The 17,077-nt window shown below is 49.3% G+C and overlaps 1 protein-coding gene across 3 annotated transcripts in view; it reads left to right on the plus strand.

The window, feature by feature from the left end:
• The window catches only part of Prkcb (protein kinase C beta), a 303,273-nt gene that overhangs the window by 238,129 nt on the left and 48,067 nt on the right, over positions 1–17,077 (plus strand). For all 3 annotated transcript variants that reach the window (XM_046454415.2, XM_046454414.2, XM_058582629.1), the window contains one exon: positions 7,716–7,889. In XM_046454415.2, coding sequence (XP_046310371.1) covers positions 7,716–7,889 — 174 coding nt within the window. The remainder of the gene's footprint in view (positions 1–7,715; positions 7,890–17,077) is intronic.

Below are 17,077 nucleotides of genomic sequence, written 5' to 3' on the forward strand. Positions count from 1 at the left end.
GAGCCTGTCGCGATCGTCCACGCATGGAATGTCACTGCCCCATTGTAGTCCCGGCAACTCCCTCTTCCCTCCTCCCCCCCTCCCCTAGTCCACTCTTCCTTCTATTTATTGATTGATGTTTTTTCTGAGTCGGTGCTTTAGAGGCAGACATCAAGGTGGAACTCGCTGTGCCCTATTCGAACGTGTCCAGGGCATACTTGGGTTCATTCATTCTGTAGCTCCTCTCTTCTCCCATCCCTCCTCTCCTCTCCTCTGTCCTTCTCCTCTACTCCACTAGAAGTTAGAACAAGATAAAGATAACAATAATAAGGGGAGTTGGAGGAATCCCAGGAAAATAAGCCTTTCTTATTAGACCTGACCCGATCTTCCTTGGGAACACCTGAGCAGCAGGCAGGGCTGCTCAGGTCTAAATCTCTCCACTCCCCCTCCTCGCTTTCCAGTACTGGGGTGAGTCTCTGTTATGCCAGATTCGTGGGACCCCAATAGACCTCCAGGAGCCGAATCCGATGCAATCACACAAGAGTCTTTATGGCAAGCTCGAGCCTGGACTCACAACCGTTCCCGACACAGCGGTCCCAGGGAGTGAGTCCCGGTCCTTTGTTCAGTGAGATTTTATAGGTTTTGGGGGGATACTGTATGGTCACAACATCACACAGCAAATCATTCCATACCGCGGGAAAGTCACGCAACAGCTCTTAACATTGATGAGCACATTCACTGGCGGGAACAAGTTGGGTAGGGGTGATTGGTTAGTACAAGAGGGGGATTCCTTTGAACTGATTGGTTTAGGGATTGCAAGAGTGTATGTGCTGAACTGCAGGGTTTCTTAATTATGTTAAGAAACTACTGAGAGGGTCACCTGGTATTTCAAGTATTTTCCTGTCTCATGCTGATTGGAGGTTGCTAGGGGGTTGCTATGGGTCCCCACCTAGCCTAACTGAGTCAGGGACACCTGGCGCCTCAGACCTCTCTTGTTATTTACAAACAACTCAGCAGAGTGGGTATGTGCCTAGGAGTGCTTGGTGGGTTCTTCCAAGGACAAGGGTCACACCCCCTTCCTTAGGGCAGGCCTTGAGGTAGAAGCTGCTGTTATTTATTAATTTTTAAAAACGGAGTCACATCAGTTTCTCATCACCTCTTCCAAAGGTGCAGTGACATTTGCTTAATAATAGCGAGTCTGTGGGAGCCTGGGGTGACCCGGCTCAACACACCTCCCTTCTAACCCTCCTTTTACACTTCCCTGACTTTGACTGCTCTGGGCAAAGAACTCAACCTGATTAAATCTCAGGTGTGACACGGCTTCATTTCCAAATGCAACCTGCCACCCTGACCGACCTCTGAAACGGAAGACTGGGGTGTCCCTCACACAGCGAGTCTCTGTTCAATCCCGAAGGCCTTTCGTAATACTAAATCGTGGAAGGACCCAGTGACAGCCAGCGTCTGAGTGGATTCTGCATGGCGGAGATAGATGGCTGTTCTTCTTTTCATCTAGTGAAAGGGAAGATTCTTTCCAAGATGCGATTCGGTCCCCTGCGGATCTATGCTATTAACTCCCAAGGAGCATTGTTCTCCCCCATTATATCACTTTTCAATTTTTCCTGAAGTATGTCTTCAATAAGCAAAAGTCTGTTCGGTTTGCTTTCTGCAAAACAAGCTATTAGAAGCCCCAAATCATTTCTAGACTGTGAACTTCTCCTTGCGGCAGGAGACAAAGGCGTGGACCAGTCGCATGACTTAAACCACCGGTGTGGCCATCAGCAGATGTAAGATCTGAATATATGTGTGGGTGGACATATCTGTTAGAAAATTTGATTCAAAGTTTGAGCCATAGAAGTGTGCTTGGTAGAATCAGGGCCTTCAAGATGACCTAGAACATGGTGGGATATCGTCTCCAAAGTCAAGGTGAAGCCACACACAACATGGTGGACACCGTCTGCTGAGTTCTTACTGGTACCTTATGCTCTTAACATGAGTTTGACCAGGGAATCATCATCCTGGTCCTCGGATTGATGGGCTCCTGTCCGTGTTCCGTCCCCACATCCAACAGGCTGTAAGAGCTCCTAGTTGGAATAGCTTGCCCTCTTACCCCAGGTCTCTGGTCATCAAGGGCAGGGTTACTGAAGCCCAGAAGCTCCTCATCCTTGACCCAGTCTGCAGGACGGCTCTGGCCAATCTGCATGTGGGCCAAGATGAGTTGGGGAGTGTCTGAAAACCAAAGCTCACCTTCCTTTTCTCCCGCGTGCCATTTTTAGAAGTTGGTAGGTTTTCTGTTGATTCCCCAGGAAAGTCCTGTCTGCTACTGAGCCTGCATATCCCTGTGGGAGGATCCTCTTCCCAATGATGTGGACAAAGAGTCCTTCAGTCAGGAAAAAACTGAGGGCAGGGACCCTGAGTGATGGAATTTTGTCCTAAGGGTGGTAGGAAGACAGGTCGCGGTCCTCAGAAGGTGGGGTGACTTGTTTAAAAAAAATTGTTCTTTTTAGTTATACATGACAGTAGGGAATATTTTGACATATTTCTGCTAACAGGGAGCACCTCTTATTCTAATAAGGACCCCAGTCTTGTGATTGTACATGATGTGGAGTGACACTGGTGGCGTGTGTATATACGAACATGGGAAAGTTAAGACAGATTCATTCCACTGTCTTTCCTAGTCCCATCATCCCCCGCCCCCATTCCCTTCATTCCCCTTTGTCTAATCCACTGACCTTCTATTCTTCCTTTCCCCCTTGTTGTGAGTTAGCATCCCCACATCAGGGGGAATATTTGACCTTTGATTTTTTGGGGATTGGCTGATTTCACATGGTAGTCTCCAGTTCCATCCATTTACTGGCAAAGTTCATAAAGTCATTTTTTTATGGCTGAGTAATATTCCATTCCATTTTCTCTCTCCATTTATCTGCAGAAGGGCACCTAGTTTGGTTCCATAGTTTAGCTATTGTGAATCGAGCTGCTATAAACATTGATGTGGCTGTATCAGGGTGGTATGCTGATTATTAAATCCTCTGGGTATATGCCAAGGAGTGGGATAGCTGGGTCAAATGGTGGTTCCATTCCAAGTTTACTGGGGAATCTCCATCCTGCTTTCCAGAGTGGTTGTACCAATTCGCAATCCCACCAGCAATGTATGAGTGAACCTTTCCCCGACATCCTCACCGACATTTATTGTTACTTGTATTCTTGATAAGTGCCCTTCTTGATTGGAGTGAGATGAAATCTTAGAGTAGCTTTAGTTTGCATTTCTCAAGTTGCTAGAGATGTTGAACACTTTTTCATGTATTTGTTGACCGTTCATATTTCTCCTTCCGTGAAGTGTCTGTTCAGTTCCTTGGCCCACACATTGATTGGGTGATTTGGTTTTTTTTGTGGTGTTAAGTTTCTTGAGTTCTTTTTATATCCCAGAGATTCATGCCTTATCTGAGATGCAGGTGGCAACGATTTTCTCCCATTCTGAAGGCTCTCTCTTCACACTCTTGATTGTTTCCTTTGCTGGGAAGAAGCTTTTTAGTTTGATATCATCCCATTTATTGATTCTTGATTACATTGGAGGAAAGATAGCCTCTTCAACAGATGGTGCTGGGAAAACTAGAAATGCATATGTAGCAGAACGAAATTGAACACCCCGCCCCTCACCCTGCCCAAAACTCAACTCAAAGTGGATCAAGGACCTAGGCATTAGATCAGAGACCCTGCACCTACTAGAAGAAAATGTAAGCCCAAATCTCCATCATGTCAGCTTAGAGACAAACTTCCTCGACAAGACTCCTAAAGTGCAAGAGGTAAAATCATTAGTTTTGAAAGCAGCATCCTTCCTACTCTGTGCACAGGGCAGAATGATCACGCAGGCGGGGATCGAGAACGGTGGCTGCAGAGAAGCAATTAGAGGCAGTTGCAGGAAACCAGGCTGAGGATCCTGGTGGTTCTGATTAGCTGGGAGTTTCGATTGGGCATATATGTATTTCGAATATAGAGCTAGTAACACCCGATGCATTAGCAGAGAAGTGTAAGAGAGGCATGGAGAGTAACTCAGCAGGACCTGGGACTTTGGGGCGAGTGTCTGTGAATGTTGGGGTGATGTGGGGAGCAGAGTGTTTGCCCTTCATAGTCTCTGCCTTGTTATTTTAGTGAGCAAATATGGACCCCCCCCCCAGTTCTCTTAGGACAAAAGTCCTGAGCCAGCTGAAAAGTGGACATTTGTGCTTTGTTCAAAGGGTCACCTCTTGCTCCTTCTCTGGAAAGATGATACTGAGGTTGATCACTGTGGGTGGAGTAGAATTGTGACCCCCCCCTCCAAAAATAAAATGCATGTTCAAGTCCTAACCATTGATCTCTATGAATGTGACCTTCCTTGGACAAAAGGTCTTTGCAGATGTAATTAGGATGAGGTCATACTGGATCAGAGTGGGCCCTACTCCAATGGCTGGTGTCCTTACAAGAAGAGGGACATTTGGACACAGACACAGAGGGGAAATTCCATGTGGAGACAGAGGCAGAAATCAAAGTGATGTATCTATTAGCCAAGGAATGCCAAGGATCTCTGGCAGCCACCGGAAGCCAGGACCCACGGAACACAGTCTCCCTCAACGTCTTCAGAAGAAGGAACCAGCCTTCTCTGCCAACACCTGGATTTTGGACCTGATTTTCAGAACTCTGAGTGGGTGAAGCCACTCGGGTTCTTCTTCCTTGTTAGGACCACTCTAGGACACGATTCCAACCCCCCCCCGTGTGAGGGGTCCATCCTGCCAGGCTGAGTGCAGGGCCGCGGTCTGCACACACTATCCCCCAGAGCTCCCTGGGCACCACCCAGAGCGGCGTCTTGTTGCCATGCCTCATTTTTACAGATGAGGAAACGGAGGCTCACAAGAGTGAAGGGGACCGCCCCAGGGTCAACCGCTGAGGCTGTGGGAGAACTCGGGACCCACCTCTAACACCCACCCAAGTCCATGCCCTAACCACTGTGGGGCACTCCCCACTCCGACCACAGTCAGGGACAAAGAATTCCAGGCACACACTTCGCCACGGTGGGGGGATTCGCCCGGCAAAGTTCATCACACCCAACTTTCCAGCCAGGACTCCCTGGGCTACTTTTCCTCTGTTTTATCTGCTATCCCTAGAGTTCTGGTGTTTATCCCGTCTCTCCCCGGAAGGCTCTTGGGGAACAGATGTGGCTGGGAATTTGATAAGAACATCGCTTCGACACATCCTCCCAATCTGTTTGGAATCCTGGCCCTGGAGATGGCGGGACAGCTGAGCAGACAGCCCACGCCCTCTGTGTTGGTGTTCAGGTTTCTGGGAGCTCTCGAAAGACCGTGCGAGACAATTAATAAAAGATGATTTCCACTCAGAGGAACATTTTAAGATGTGGTCGCCGGCATTTTTCCTCTCCTGTGTCAACGTGAATGAAGTGTCTAGGATGGGCCAAGCATACAGTCCGATTTTTTTTTTTTTTTAAGGCTAAGCTATAGTTTAGGGGATGGAGAAAATGTTAAAAAAAACAACAACAAGCACAGGAATGATCGATGTTGGGAAAAAGTCTGTGCTAAAATCAGCCACACAGACATGAAGCAATCCCGAGCCCTGGGGTGGGAGTGGCTGATTGTGTCTCCGTGGATCATCAAGGTTACGGAAGGAGGTAACGTCGGAGCTGATTCTCGGATTTTTCTAGTCAGAGGAAGAGCATAGAAGAGGTGTGGCAGGCCGTGGGAATAGAATGTCCAAAGAAAAGCCAAGAACAAGCCGTGATCCAGCGTTGTTTGGCCTCGGGGAGCTCTGATGTTGGCTTAAGTGGCTTAAATCTCCCGGAGACTCGGTCTGTTTGCCTGTAGAATGGGCATGTTGGAAACAGAAGTAGAAAGTCTGCCCTGGTCCCCGGGGGGGGGGGGCAGGGGGACATTCTGGGCCGTTCTGTCCCATCTCCCTTCCATGCAGAAGGTGACGATGGTCTGTCGTGACTGCACGGTCCCCAGGACCCCTCTGCTCTGAGCCTGGTGGAGGAGCAGGGGTTCAGGGTGGTGGTGGGTCACGGGGGATATCTGCACTGAGTCAGCTCAGCACCGAGCCCCTCACCCCCCACCAGGGTCCTCCAGGGTCCCCTCAACAAAAGGCTCTTCATCCCCCATCTCCAGTGTCTCTCCCTGGGCTCATTCACATTCTGGCCAGGTCACCCCCCTGCCTCCTCCCTGCCCGTGTGACAGCCCCCTCTTCTTTGGTATCAGGCAGCAGAAAATCCTCCGTCCGCATCGGATTCTTTACATCTCAGGACGATGGCTTCCTCCTGTTATTCCTGCTTTGGTGACAACAGCCCTTGGGTACCAGGGAGAGAAGGGAGGAGGTGGGAAATCACAATCCGACACTGTGCTCCCTGCCTGGTCCCCAGAGCCCGTGGATCTGTCCTGAGGATTGAATGGAGGCCCGGCAGCCGACGCCCATCAGAGGGCAGAGTTTACATTTTCTCGTGCTGCTGGGGAGACACAGGCTGAGACAGAGGCTGAGACCGAGGCTCCTGGGCACAGGCGCTGACTTCACCTTCAGGACAGCAGCAGAGTGCGGTGGCCGGGCTGGGCAGAGCGGCTGCCCTTTCCTCTCGTCTCCTTCTGCGAGTCGCTGTCTCTGGCCCCAGGTCCCAGTCGCGTCCTGGGGTCCTCCAGCTCAGGCATGAGCACTGTCTTTCCCTAACCTCCTGAGCTCCTGGAGGGCTCTTTTTGCAACTCAGGAAACACAGTCAGACAGTCCTGGGTTCAAATCCTGGCCTTGTGCCTAACTGAATCGTGGTGCGGCAGGTGACTTGCTCAACGATGCCTCAGAGTCTGTAAAATGAGACTCATTCATAACGGCTCCGACTTCCTAGAGCCTTCGGCAGAGCAAATGATAAATGACCAATGAAAGCCAGTCATTGTCTCGGGTATTGATAATGCCCAAAGATGCGGCGGGGATTCTAAATATCTGACACGGGGCATGTTGGAAATGCTTCGATTGGATTGTTCCTTCCTGTAGGAAGCCTTCCCAGAAGCTCCCAGACCAGATTAGTTCTCTCCAAAACAGGGTCCTGCCCTGAGCTTCCAAAGTAGCCTCTTGAGAATACCACCTGGTGCTCATTGTCCCCGTGAGGCATGGACACAGCCAATGAAACCGATATCGTGCCTATGAGCCACAGCCCTCATGGTGACCAGGTGCGTAGAAGGCAGCCCCAAGACAACAGGAAAGGCTGTGAAAATATCACCTTGATCATCCCTGTGATTCATGGTTCAAAGTGTTCCTTCCTATCTGGGGCTCAGGTTCGGGGAACATGGAGGCTTCTTTCTTGCTACCTCCCCAGCGCTTAGCAGGCTCTTAAAGAATGTGGTGCAATTGGATAAATAAGGGGACAGGTGTCCCGAATTCAGTTTCATCAGGCACTTACTCATTCACTCATTCAGTAAGTATTTATTGAACATCTACTATGTGCCAGGTACCGTTGTGGGCTCTTCCTCTATTCCTGTTGGCTGGTCACTGACTGATACAGATCTCAGAGGAACCAACACTTGCTCATGGCTCCTGGAACCATCCTTATTGGTTTGGTCCAGCCACTGAGGTTGGTGGGAAGGGCCACCCACCGTCTCTCGTCCACAGAGAGCCCCCCGGATAAACCTGGGAGTGGATCTGGACGGACGCCAGCCACCCCCAGGTGTCGTGGGGTCCCCTTTCTCACCGCCCCGATGTGCTGGCTCTCTCCGCAGGTCATGCTTTCAGAGCGGAAGGGCACGGACGAGCTGTACGCCGTGAAGATCCTCAAGAAGGACGTGGTGATCCAAGACGACGACGTGGAGTGCACCATGGTGGAGAAGCGGGTGCTGGCCCTGCCCGGGAAGCCGCCCTTCCTGACCCAGCTCCACTCCTGCTTCCAGACCATGGTAACTTGTCCTGAGGCCCTGGGCAGCCTCCCCCAGGACCTCCCCAAGGCTTTGGCCCCTCCCCCCTAAATGCCACATTCTAGAAGCCTGCAGCTGTGGGGCCAGGGGAGTCGGCTGCGGATCCCTGCCGTGGTCCCTGGGAAGCAGCACGCCGCCCCCCTCCCCCGAGCCAGACGCTGTCCAGGTCAGATAGAGGCACGCAGGCAATTGGTTTTATAATCAACAGAGCAGGGCCTTTTCCTAACAGCAAAGGGTGACTTGAGGACAGGGGACAAGGTCCACAACATACCTCTAGATGTTGCGTTGGGCCCTCCAGACCCTTTGGATACATGTACCAGAGCATCTCAGAGGGTTGCCTGGGACCGTTGCATGAGGGTGGGCGGGGGCTTGCCTGAGACCACAGAGCAGAGAGGACAATGGAGGCTGGACACCGTGTCCCAGGCACAGGCCGCCAAGATCACAGCCATGGCTGCCGAGTCAAGGAGACATCCCCACAGTCCCCGCCAGGCCCTGCAGTTCCAACCCCACCTTCAGGAGCGAGAGAGATCCTCTTAAGCAGATCCTCACCCTGTCTGGGTTCCCAAGAAAGAAGCGCCCAGAGCCCGGTGCAAAGAAGCATGAAGTTCATCCTTACAGCCACGGCTTCTCAAGGCCAGTGGCCTGTGACCCAAAGATGCTCTAAGGGTCCTTCAAGATGAATTCTGACTCTCTCCTATTCTCCTCCTCTGCTGATTTCAGAGCCCTCTCGCCCTGTGAGATGGGATGCTTTTGCATCGTGCATCTAATTTAAATCTCTCACCTAGTGATTCCCCCCAGTCCCTTCTATTCTTTGATCTGCGGAAGGTCCTGCTGTTTCAGAGGTAGCATTTTACCATCTGGGTTTTCGTCTTGAAACACCTTTGCCTGCTTGGTCTGTGCTTTGAGTTTCCTGCAGAGAGGCAGCTGGGGCTAGTGACCCTCAGTACCCAGGTCCATTCATGCATCAGGTCTGCAGGATGGTGATCCCCTGATTCTACCCTTTCTTCTTCATTGACTAATTGGAATGCTTTTTATAAAGAGAGGCTCCCCCTCGCTGATTCCCGGGAGGCCCGCCCTGTTCACACAGGAAGGGCTCCTTCGTAATCCTTTCCCTTTGTTGAACAGTTTTCAAGATAAGGAACTGGTTCACTGTTGTGCTGCAAGGGGGAACGAAAGTTTGCTTCTAAAATCAATTTTTTGAGTAAAAGAGACGGGGGAGTCCCTGTAAGCAAAAACCTTCAGCAAATGTCTTGTCAAATACCAAGGGAGGAAGAGGTCACCTGCTCTAGTCCACATCCCCAGCTTTACCTTGGAGAAAGAAGGCCTGAAGATGTTCAGGGGGTAATCAGCAGGACTTGAGCCCCTAGGATGGAAACCCCCGGACTCCCTCCCTGCTCCGTCTCTTTTCCGTGGGTGGTCCCCAAATTGACTTGGACATCAATCAGCAGATGACGGACAGTCCCGACCTGGTAAATGGGGTAGGAGGGAGACCTTCTCAAAGGAGAGGCCAAGAGTACTTGGAGATGCAGCTTTTGACTTCCGTTGGCTGGGTCGAGAGGGGAAGGAATCAGTCATGTGTGACTAATATCCACTCAAGCATAGCCTCTTCCTTTGTAACTGACTATTTGGAAAACGGTCACAGAGAGTGTCCTGAAGGTCTTTCTTTGAACCTGGTGCTACTTTTTGGCGTTGATGAGGTAGGCCTGGGTTTTCATGGGAATTGTGTGGGCCCGGTCTCCTTCTCAAGGAATGTTACCAATTGCCAATAGCAAGAAGCCCCAGGGGCTGAGGGATCCTGGCTGAGGGAAGGACGGGTACCCTCTCCATGTCCACCTCACCTGAATTCTGCACATATGCTCACTGAGTGAAATACCCCGAATTAAATTATTTTTTCTCACTTTTTTTTTTTTTTGGCTAAGCACATGTATTTTAATTTTGCATACATTACATTCATTTTCAAGGACTTATAATAGTGCCTACTCTATATGTGAGGCACAGGGCTGAGCCACACGTCAACTCTCAGATGGATTCTATTATCATCTGCATTTCATAGAACAAGGTCCTGAGGTCACTCAGGTAGTAAGTAGTTCATGTCTGCGATTTGAACCCAGGCAGTCTGGCCTAAGGTGCCTTGCTCTAAACTGCCACATGATGAAGTCGTGTAAGTGTAGGTCACCTGGCTCCTACTGTAGCTGACACACCTGGGGTGGCTTCCCCAACAGACTGCTTGCCTCCGGGCCCCACCCTGAGCTCTAACCGAGCCTTGCTTGCCTCTCACCTGCTCAGTGAAGTCCCACTGTGCCTCTGCACCTTGATTTTCCCATCTCTGAAGTAGAACTGCCTTTCCGTGTTGAGCATCTGTCGTGTAGGTCTTAAAAAAAAAAAATGCTTCCTTCCAGCCACCTGGGAATCTTGAAGTGGAAGGGATTAACTAGGATCCAGTTTTGCATATAAAAGGCTCAGGGGTGCCCAGCCCTGGCTCACCAACCCATTGTACTCAGCACCCACGCTTTGGTGAGCATAGCAGGTTGCGTCACCGCCAAGTGACAATGCTTAATAGTGACAGTGCTACAAACCAGACCCAAAGCAGCAGCAAACAGCGATGATGTGCTCTCCAGTGTGTGTCGCACGCCATGCTAAACCTCTCTGTAGGATCACATTTCTCTCTCCCAGCGTCTCTGTTGGAGAGGTCCCCTTACTAACCCCGACTCACAGATAGGAATGCTGACAGTCAGAGAAATTAAGTCACTTAGGCACTATCCAACAGTCGGTCAGTGGTGCAGCAAGACTCCAGAACCCCAATCCCGGAAGCCTCTGCTGTCCTTCCTGTGAGGTATCTGCCCTCTGCTGTCTCACAAAATATTTCCACTTTCACGATCACATCTAATCTTTGCAAGGACCTTCTGAGTGACCGTCCACATTTCTGTCCAAAGGAAAACCAACCTCTGAGAAAGCGGCTCAGCTTTTAGTGTTGGTAAGTGGGAGCCCAGAACTCGAGCCAGCTTCCTAATGGCCCTTAGGAAGCTGTCACTCCCTGCTCCCACATCCTACTGGGATATTGCAAGAATCAGGTGAGAGTTTTCTCCCTGGGAGTGATTTTGAGCTGGGGGAGCGGGGGGGGGGGGGTTGCTGCATACACGTGAGGCAAACCGTTGTTCCTGTGGCTCCCAGGAAGGCTCACGAACGTGGCTCTGTGGCCCACCTGTGGAGAGCTGATGCTGATTGATGGTTTCAACACCTGTTTATTTGTTGAACTAAATATGTCAGGCCCCAGCTGTATCACCATCAGGGGCACGACAGGGGACAACAGAGATAAAGTCCCTGTTCCCTTGGAATTTACCTTCTAGTGGGGGAGACAGAGAAACCACCACAGCAACACGAAGTCAAGGGGACAGCGGTGGCTGGGCTGGGCCGGCCAGATGCTATTTTTGATAGGATCATCAAGGAAGGCCTCGCTGATACAGATGACATTTGAGCAGAGACCACAGCAAGGCACGGGGGGCTCTCTGGGGGCAGAACAGTCCCAGCAGGAGGAGGCGTGAGTGTGAAGGCCCGAGGCAGGAGCATGCCCTGTGCGTTTGAAGAGCATGAACCAAGGCCGGTGTAGCCAGAGCGATTGTCATTTTGTATTCTGTGACCCAGAATTCCTATATGAATCAGCCATCTCTAAGAGAATGACAAATCTAGTAGACATGCTGCAAGTTTGATATGTTGTTTTTTTTTTTTTTTAATTTTCGCCGGAGACTTAGAATTCTGAAGATTAAAATAGATAAAAGCGAGACATCCAGCAATGCACGAAGTGGGTTTTTTGTTGTTTTTTTTTGCCATTCTTAAAATGATGTGAATTGAGTGATTTAAAAAGTTGCTTAGAAGAACAGTGTTACGTCAGAAATGTCCTTAATGTGGGATTGAGAAAGGTCTTTCCAAAATGGACATGGGAGAGTATTAATAGAAAAAATGGAGTCGATTGCCCGCTATTTAATATATTATTCCAAATGTGTTCAGATTGAATATGCACATGGGAAAGAACCAGAAGGGAGCCTGTGTAAACCAAAATATTGATTTGATTTAGAGAGGGGTTTGTGGGTGATTGTTTTCTCTTTGAATTTAAATTATTTCAAAAGTTTCTATAATAAAGCACATTTTTTTTTTGTACTGGGGATTGAACTCACTCCCCATCCCCAGCCCTATTTTGTATTTTATTTAGAGACAGGGTCTCACTGAGTTGCTTATTGCCTCACCATTGCTGAGGCTGGCTTTGAACTAGAGATCCTCCTGCCTCAGGCTCCCGAGCTGCTGGGATTACAGGTGTGTGCCACCGCACCTGACTCTATAATAAAGCACTTAAGAAAAAAATTTTTTTAATGTGCCAGAAGCTGGCAAAGTTAATACCTGAGTATGTACAAGAGACTTCAGAAGGGAGTTGAATTTTTAGAGAATTGTTGATTACCTGATTTTAGCCAAATAGGCTTAGGCAAGTGGCCTTGGAAGCACACAGGGTAAATAAGTGCTCTTAGTTAGATGAAGCTGGTCCATGATTACCGGCTGCAAGACCTTTAAAAAGCCACTAAACAGTTGCAAATATTGGTTTCATCATCTTTAAAGTGAGCATAATAAGTGAGGACTCAAAGACACCGTGGATAACATATAATAACCATTAAATGGAGGTTGCTTCCATTATTAGAGTTGGGCTGGGGGCACTCTGCTGTACAGGCACACAAAAAAAATGTTGTTCCCTGCAATTTTTCTGCAGTTTTTTTTCTCAGGGACAATGTCAACCAGGCACATTCATGCAATTTCCCAACTGCCAGTAGGCACAGGCAGTTACGTTTCTTCAGCAAAACATCTATTTTAACTGTTTTCTTTTCAATTGAACATATGCACCTCTTTTTTTTTTTAAATAGAATTAGATTTTATGAGTCATTGAAGGACAGAAGTTACTTCCTCCCCGATTTTGCTGCTGCCACGGGCCCAGCCATAACTCAGCTGCAAGGCATGCTGGGAGAAGCATCCACCCAGAATGCGGGAGAGGACAGGGAAAGGGAGGAGAAGGAGGTCCATGGGTAGAAAGGGCCCCTGCTGGCATGTCCCTTGAACCCCAGGAGCACCTCCCCCACCAAACTAGCTCATGCCAAATAAATAAAATAAAAAGGAAGTATCTCACCAGAGAAAAAAGCAACTCAAAGGCCAAAGTGTGCCTGAGCCCCATGAGAATTAGAACTTGTAACTCTAAGGCTGTCTAGAACAGATTTACGGTGCTTTCTTCTTGCTTTCTTTCTTCTTTGCTGTTCACTGCTTAACACGACTTCCCTAGCCCCTTGCTTATCCGCCAAATCCCCTGAGTTCCAGCTCACACTCATAGGAAGAGCATCCGATTGGTTCTGCCTGGGTCAGGTGTTTTTTCATGGCCCAATCTGCTGCTGATTGGCTGGCTACAGCTATCTCAGTAGGAACCTTGTAAAAGGAATACTTGGTGCTCATGTCAACAGGGGGTACCATCTCTTTTTTTTTTTTTTGTACTAGGGATTGAATCCAGGGGTGCTTGACCACTGAGCCACATCCCCAGCCCTTTTTATTTTATTTTTAAAAATTTGAGACAGGGTGTTGCTGAGTTGCTTAGGGCCTCACTAAGTTGCTGAGACTGGTCTTGAACTTGTGATCTCCTGTCTCAGCCCACTGAGTCACTGGGATTACAGATATGCACCCCCGTGCCTGGCTAACCCTCTTAAATCCAAGGGGATGGACAGGGTTGAAGTTGGACAGAGGGTAGGGGTACAAATGTGGCATTTTAGGGCCTTTAAAGAGGGGAAGCTGGTTAGAACTTGGCAGGTCTTGGGGGCTTTAGTCAGCTAAAGCCACTCAAGGATCTTAAGCCCAGGAAAGAAACCAGGAATGCAACCCGGGCCTAGACGGCGGGGGCAGGTAGGAATAGATATACCTTGGTTCCCTCTGCTTTGCATATTTATTTAATAATCAAAGGTTTGCAAGAAGTTCAAGGAAGAAGGGAGGTCATTCTAGCCCTTGAGAACTTTGGTCTCTATGTGGAAAGGCGAGCATGGATTGCTTGGTTCTACCAATGCTTCTATGGCTATAAAATACAGCAAAAGGAAGGTTCCGTCTGAATCCGGGTCCTTGACCACACACTGACTTCAGCAAAGCTCCGTGAATTTGCATGAACTTGACACGCATCATTGGATAGATCTTGGAAACACCCCACGTGGAGGAGAAGCTGTTATTAGCCTACCTGCAGGGAGAGGAAGGCAGGGAGAGTTTACATAACCAATCTAAGGTTTTAGAGCAAGTGACTCGAACTCAGGACTCCCTGATGCCAAAGCCAGGGAGTCTTATCGACAGCATGACACCATTTCTCTGGAGGAATATAGGGAGCAACTTGAAGACTGGATGAGTTCACTGCCCAGCTTAGAACATTATTCAAGATCATTAACTAGACAAATTCTCACTGCCACTTGCCTTAGCGCGTGGTACACAGGGTTCCCACGTGGTTCCTGTTCCCTGCCCGTGGTATCTTATTAAAAAAGTGGCAGGTATAGCTTAGCATTGTGTCACGTGGGCATTGTGTCACACTCCACTTGAAGCTGTCTGGGGGGCAACATTCCTTACCCCCTCTGGGGGCTTCAGATGACCTCTGCACATGATATCCCATCATTTGAAACCAAACCTCACGCTCAGGTTCCTAGTTTGGGAGATTCTGTCTCTTTCTCACGATGCAGCCAGACATTTTAATTTTGTTCATTTACTGATGGGCTATTAGAGATAAAGAAGAAAGGGGAATTTTAAATGCATTGAAGTCGCTTCGAGCTTAGAGGACAAGATGGGTGAGCGCGTAGCGAAGAATCCCAGGGACATAAAAGAAGTTCTGAAGGAAGAAGCCCTTTAAGGCTGAGCAGACTGGCTAGTTTAAAGAGAAAGCTGGTGAGTTTGCCTTTCTGAGCTTTTAATTGGAGATGACACAGGAACACCCACGTAGATACCTCCTGGAGCCAGCTGGAGCAGACCAGAGCTCAGCAGAGAGGGAGAGGAGAGAAATATAAGTCAAGACTCATCAGCCCAGAGAGCGGAGGGATGAACCCTGAGCTGAGTCTCCTTTAGAAAACCAAAAGCATGGGAGGGGGCCAAGCCGGACCTCAAGTTAATACTCACCCAATGCTTCCTTGGTTCTTCATCTTATTTATTCTAATTTGTTACACATGACAGCAGAATGCGATTCCACTCATAGTACACACATAGAGCACAGTTTTTCATGTCTCTGGTTGTACACAAGATAGTCCCATATTCGTGTCTTCATACAGGTACTTGGGGTAATGATGTCTGTCTCATTCCACCTTCTTTCCTATCCTCCTATTCTCTCCCTCCACTTTGCTCTTTCTAAAGTTCCTCCATTCCCACCCCCCCATGCTCCCCACCCCATCCCCATTATGGATCAGCCTCCTCCTATCAAAAAAAAATTCAGCCTTTGGTTTTTGGGATTGGCTTACTTCGCTGAGCATGATATTCTCCAGCTCCATCCGTTCACCTGCAAATGCCATGATTTTATTCTCTCTGGATGCTGAGTAATATTCCACTGCGCATATATACATTTCCCCCTATCCATTCTTCCACTGAAGGGCATCTAGGTTGGCTCCACAGTTCGGCTATGGTGAATTGTGCTGCTATCAACACTGATGTGGCTGTGTCCCTGTAGTACGCTATTTTTAAGTCCTTTGGGTACAGACCGAGGAGAGGGATAGCTGGGTCCAGTGGTGGTCCTGTTCCCAGTTTTCCAAGGAATCTCCGTACTGCTTTCCGTATTGGTTGCCTTTTGATTTTTTTACATGGTTGAATCCAGTGAAAAAAAAACCTCATCCAAAACCCCCTGGGTGTGATGAAGAGAAAGATCCTCTGAGGCCCTGCAATGATTTTCTAGGACGAGTGGAAAACAAAGCCAACCAGGAGATGACGGAGGCCTTGGAGGCCTTGGGGAGAGGCCATGTGGTCACCGGAAGCCCCCATGGTTCCCTGCTCGTGTCTCTTGTGCAATTGCTTTTATCACAGGCTAGCCTACATCCTGGTTCCCATTCCTTATGCGCTTGTTTCAACCAAGATTCTAAATGCCCCTAGGGCAGGGTCTGTATCTTATTCATCATGTTTCCCTTTAACACGAAGAACCATGACTTGCAAACATGAATGCTCCGTGAACTTCTAGAACTCACCTCTCTACTGGAGATGGGCCCTAGGTAACTTGGTAGAGGGCTGGACATCAGTTGGGAGGTGACTGAAATTCCCATTTCTCCTTTATCTCTCTCTCTCTCTCTCTCTCTCTCTCTCTCTCTCTCTCTCTCTCCCCCAGGGATGGAACCCAGGGGCACTTAACCACTGAGCCACATCCCCAGACCTTCTTAAGTATTTTATTAGACACAGGGTCTCCCTGAGTTGCTTAGAGCCTCGCTCAGTTGCTGAGGCTGCCTTTGAACTCGCGATCCTCCTGCCTCAGCCTCCCAAGTGGCTGGGATGGCAGGAGTGCGCCTCGGCACCCGGCCTGATCTCTTACCTTCTCATCTCTCACACTCCGCCTGGTCCACCCAACCCTGGTTCCTTCTCTTCTGGAACGCCATGCCATCAGGGGCTCAGCCTGCCTAGTCGTATTTCTCACGCGACCCATGAAAACACACAAATTACCAAGGTAAAAAAACGGACGGCGTCCATCGGCTACCTAAAATTGTCTCCTGTGCCATTTTGGGAAACACTGCCATTTGGAAACGTTTCTGGTCTCCCCCGCTCCTCTGGGGGAATCCTTACCATTGGGCACCATGGATTATTCACAGTGGCTTCTCTGGCAATGGACTGGTGCCTGGCAGAGAGTGGGCATCATTAAACGTTGGTTCAGAAATGAAAGGGCGGTAAGGTGCCAGCCAGAAGCGCCCGAGGGCCAAAGCCCAGCCTGGGTGCAGGTCAGAGCTGATGGCCTCAGGATTTGCTCACTTACGGGGAGTGGTCCAAACAGACCAGAAAATCCTACCCACGGCGGAGCTAGCCCCCCATGTTGGGATCCCTACTAGTGAGTTTCGGGGGGCAAGTTGAGTTAATCCAAGCAGAAATCAAGCAAGTCAAACCTCTCCCTCTCTTCTCTCTCTCTCTCTCTTTCTCTCTGTGGCCGATGCCATCTGCTAGTT

The sequence above is a fragment of the Marmota monax genome, unplaced genomic scaffold (assembly GCF_021218885.2).
Source record: "Marmota monax isolate L192 unplaced genomic scaffold, Marmota_monax_Labrador192_F-V1.1 WCK01_AAM20220418_F8-fsc00086, whole genome shotgun sequence".
Taxonomy (NCBI): Eukaryota; Metazoa; Chordata; class Mammalia; order Rodentia; family Sciuridae; genus Marmota; species Marmota monax.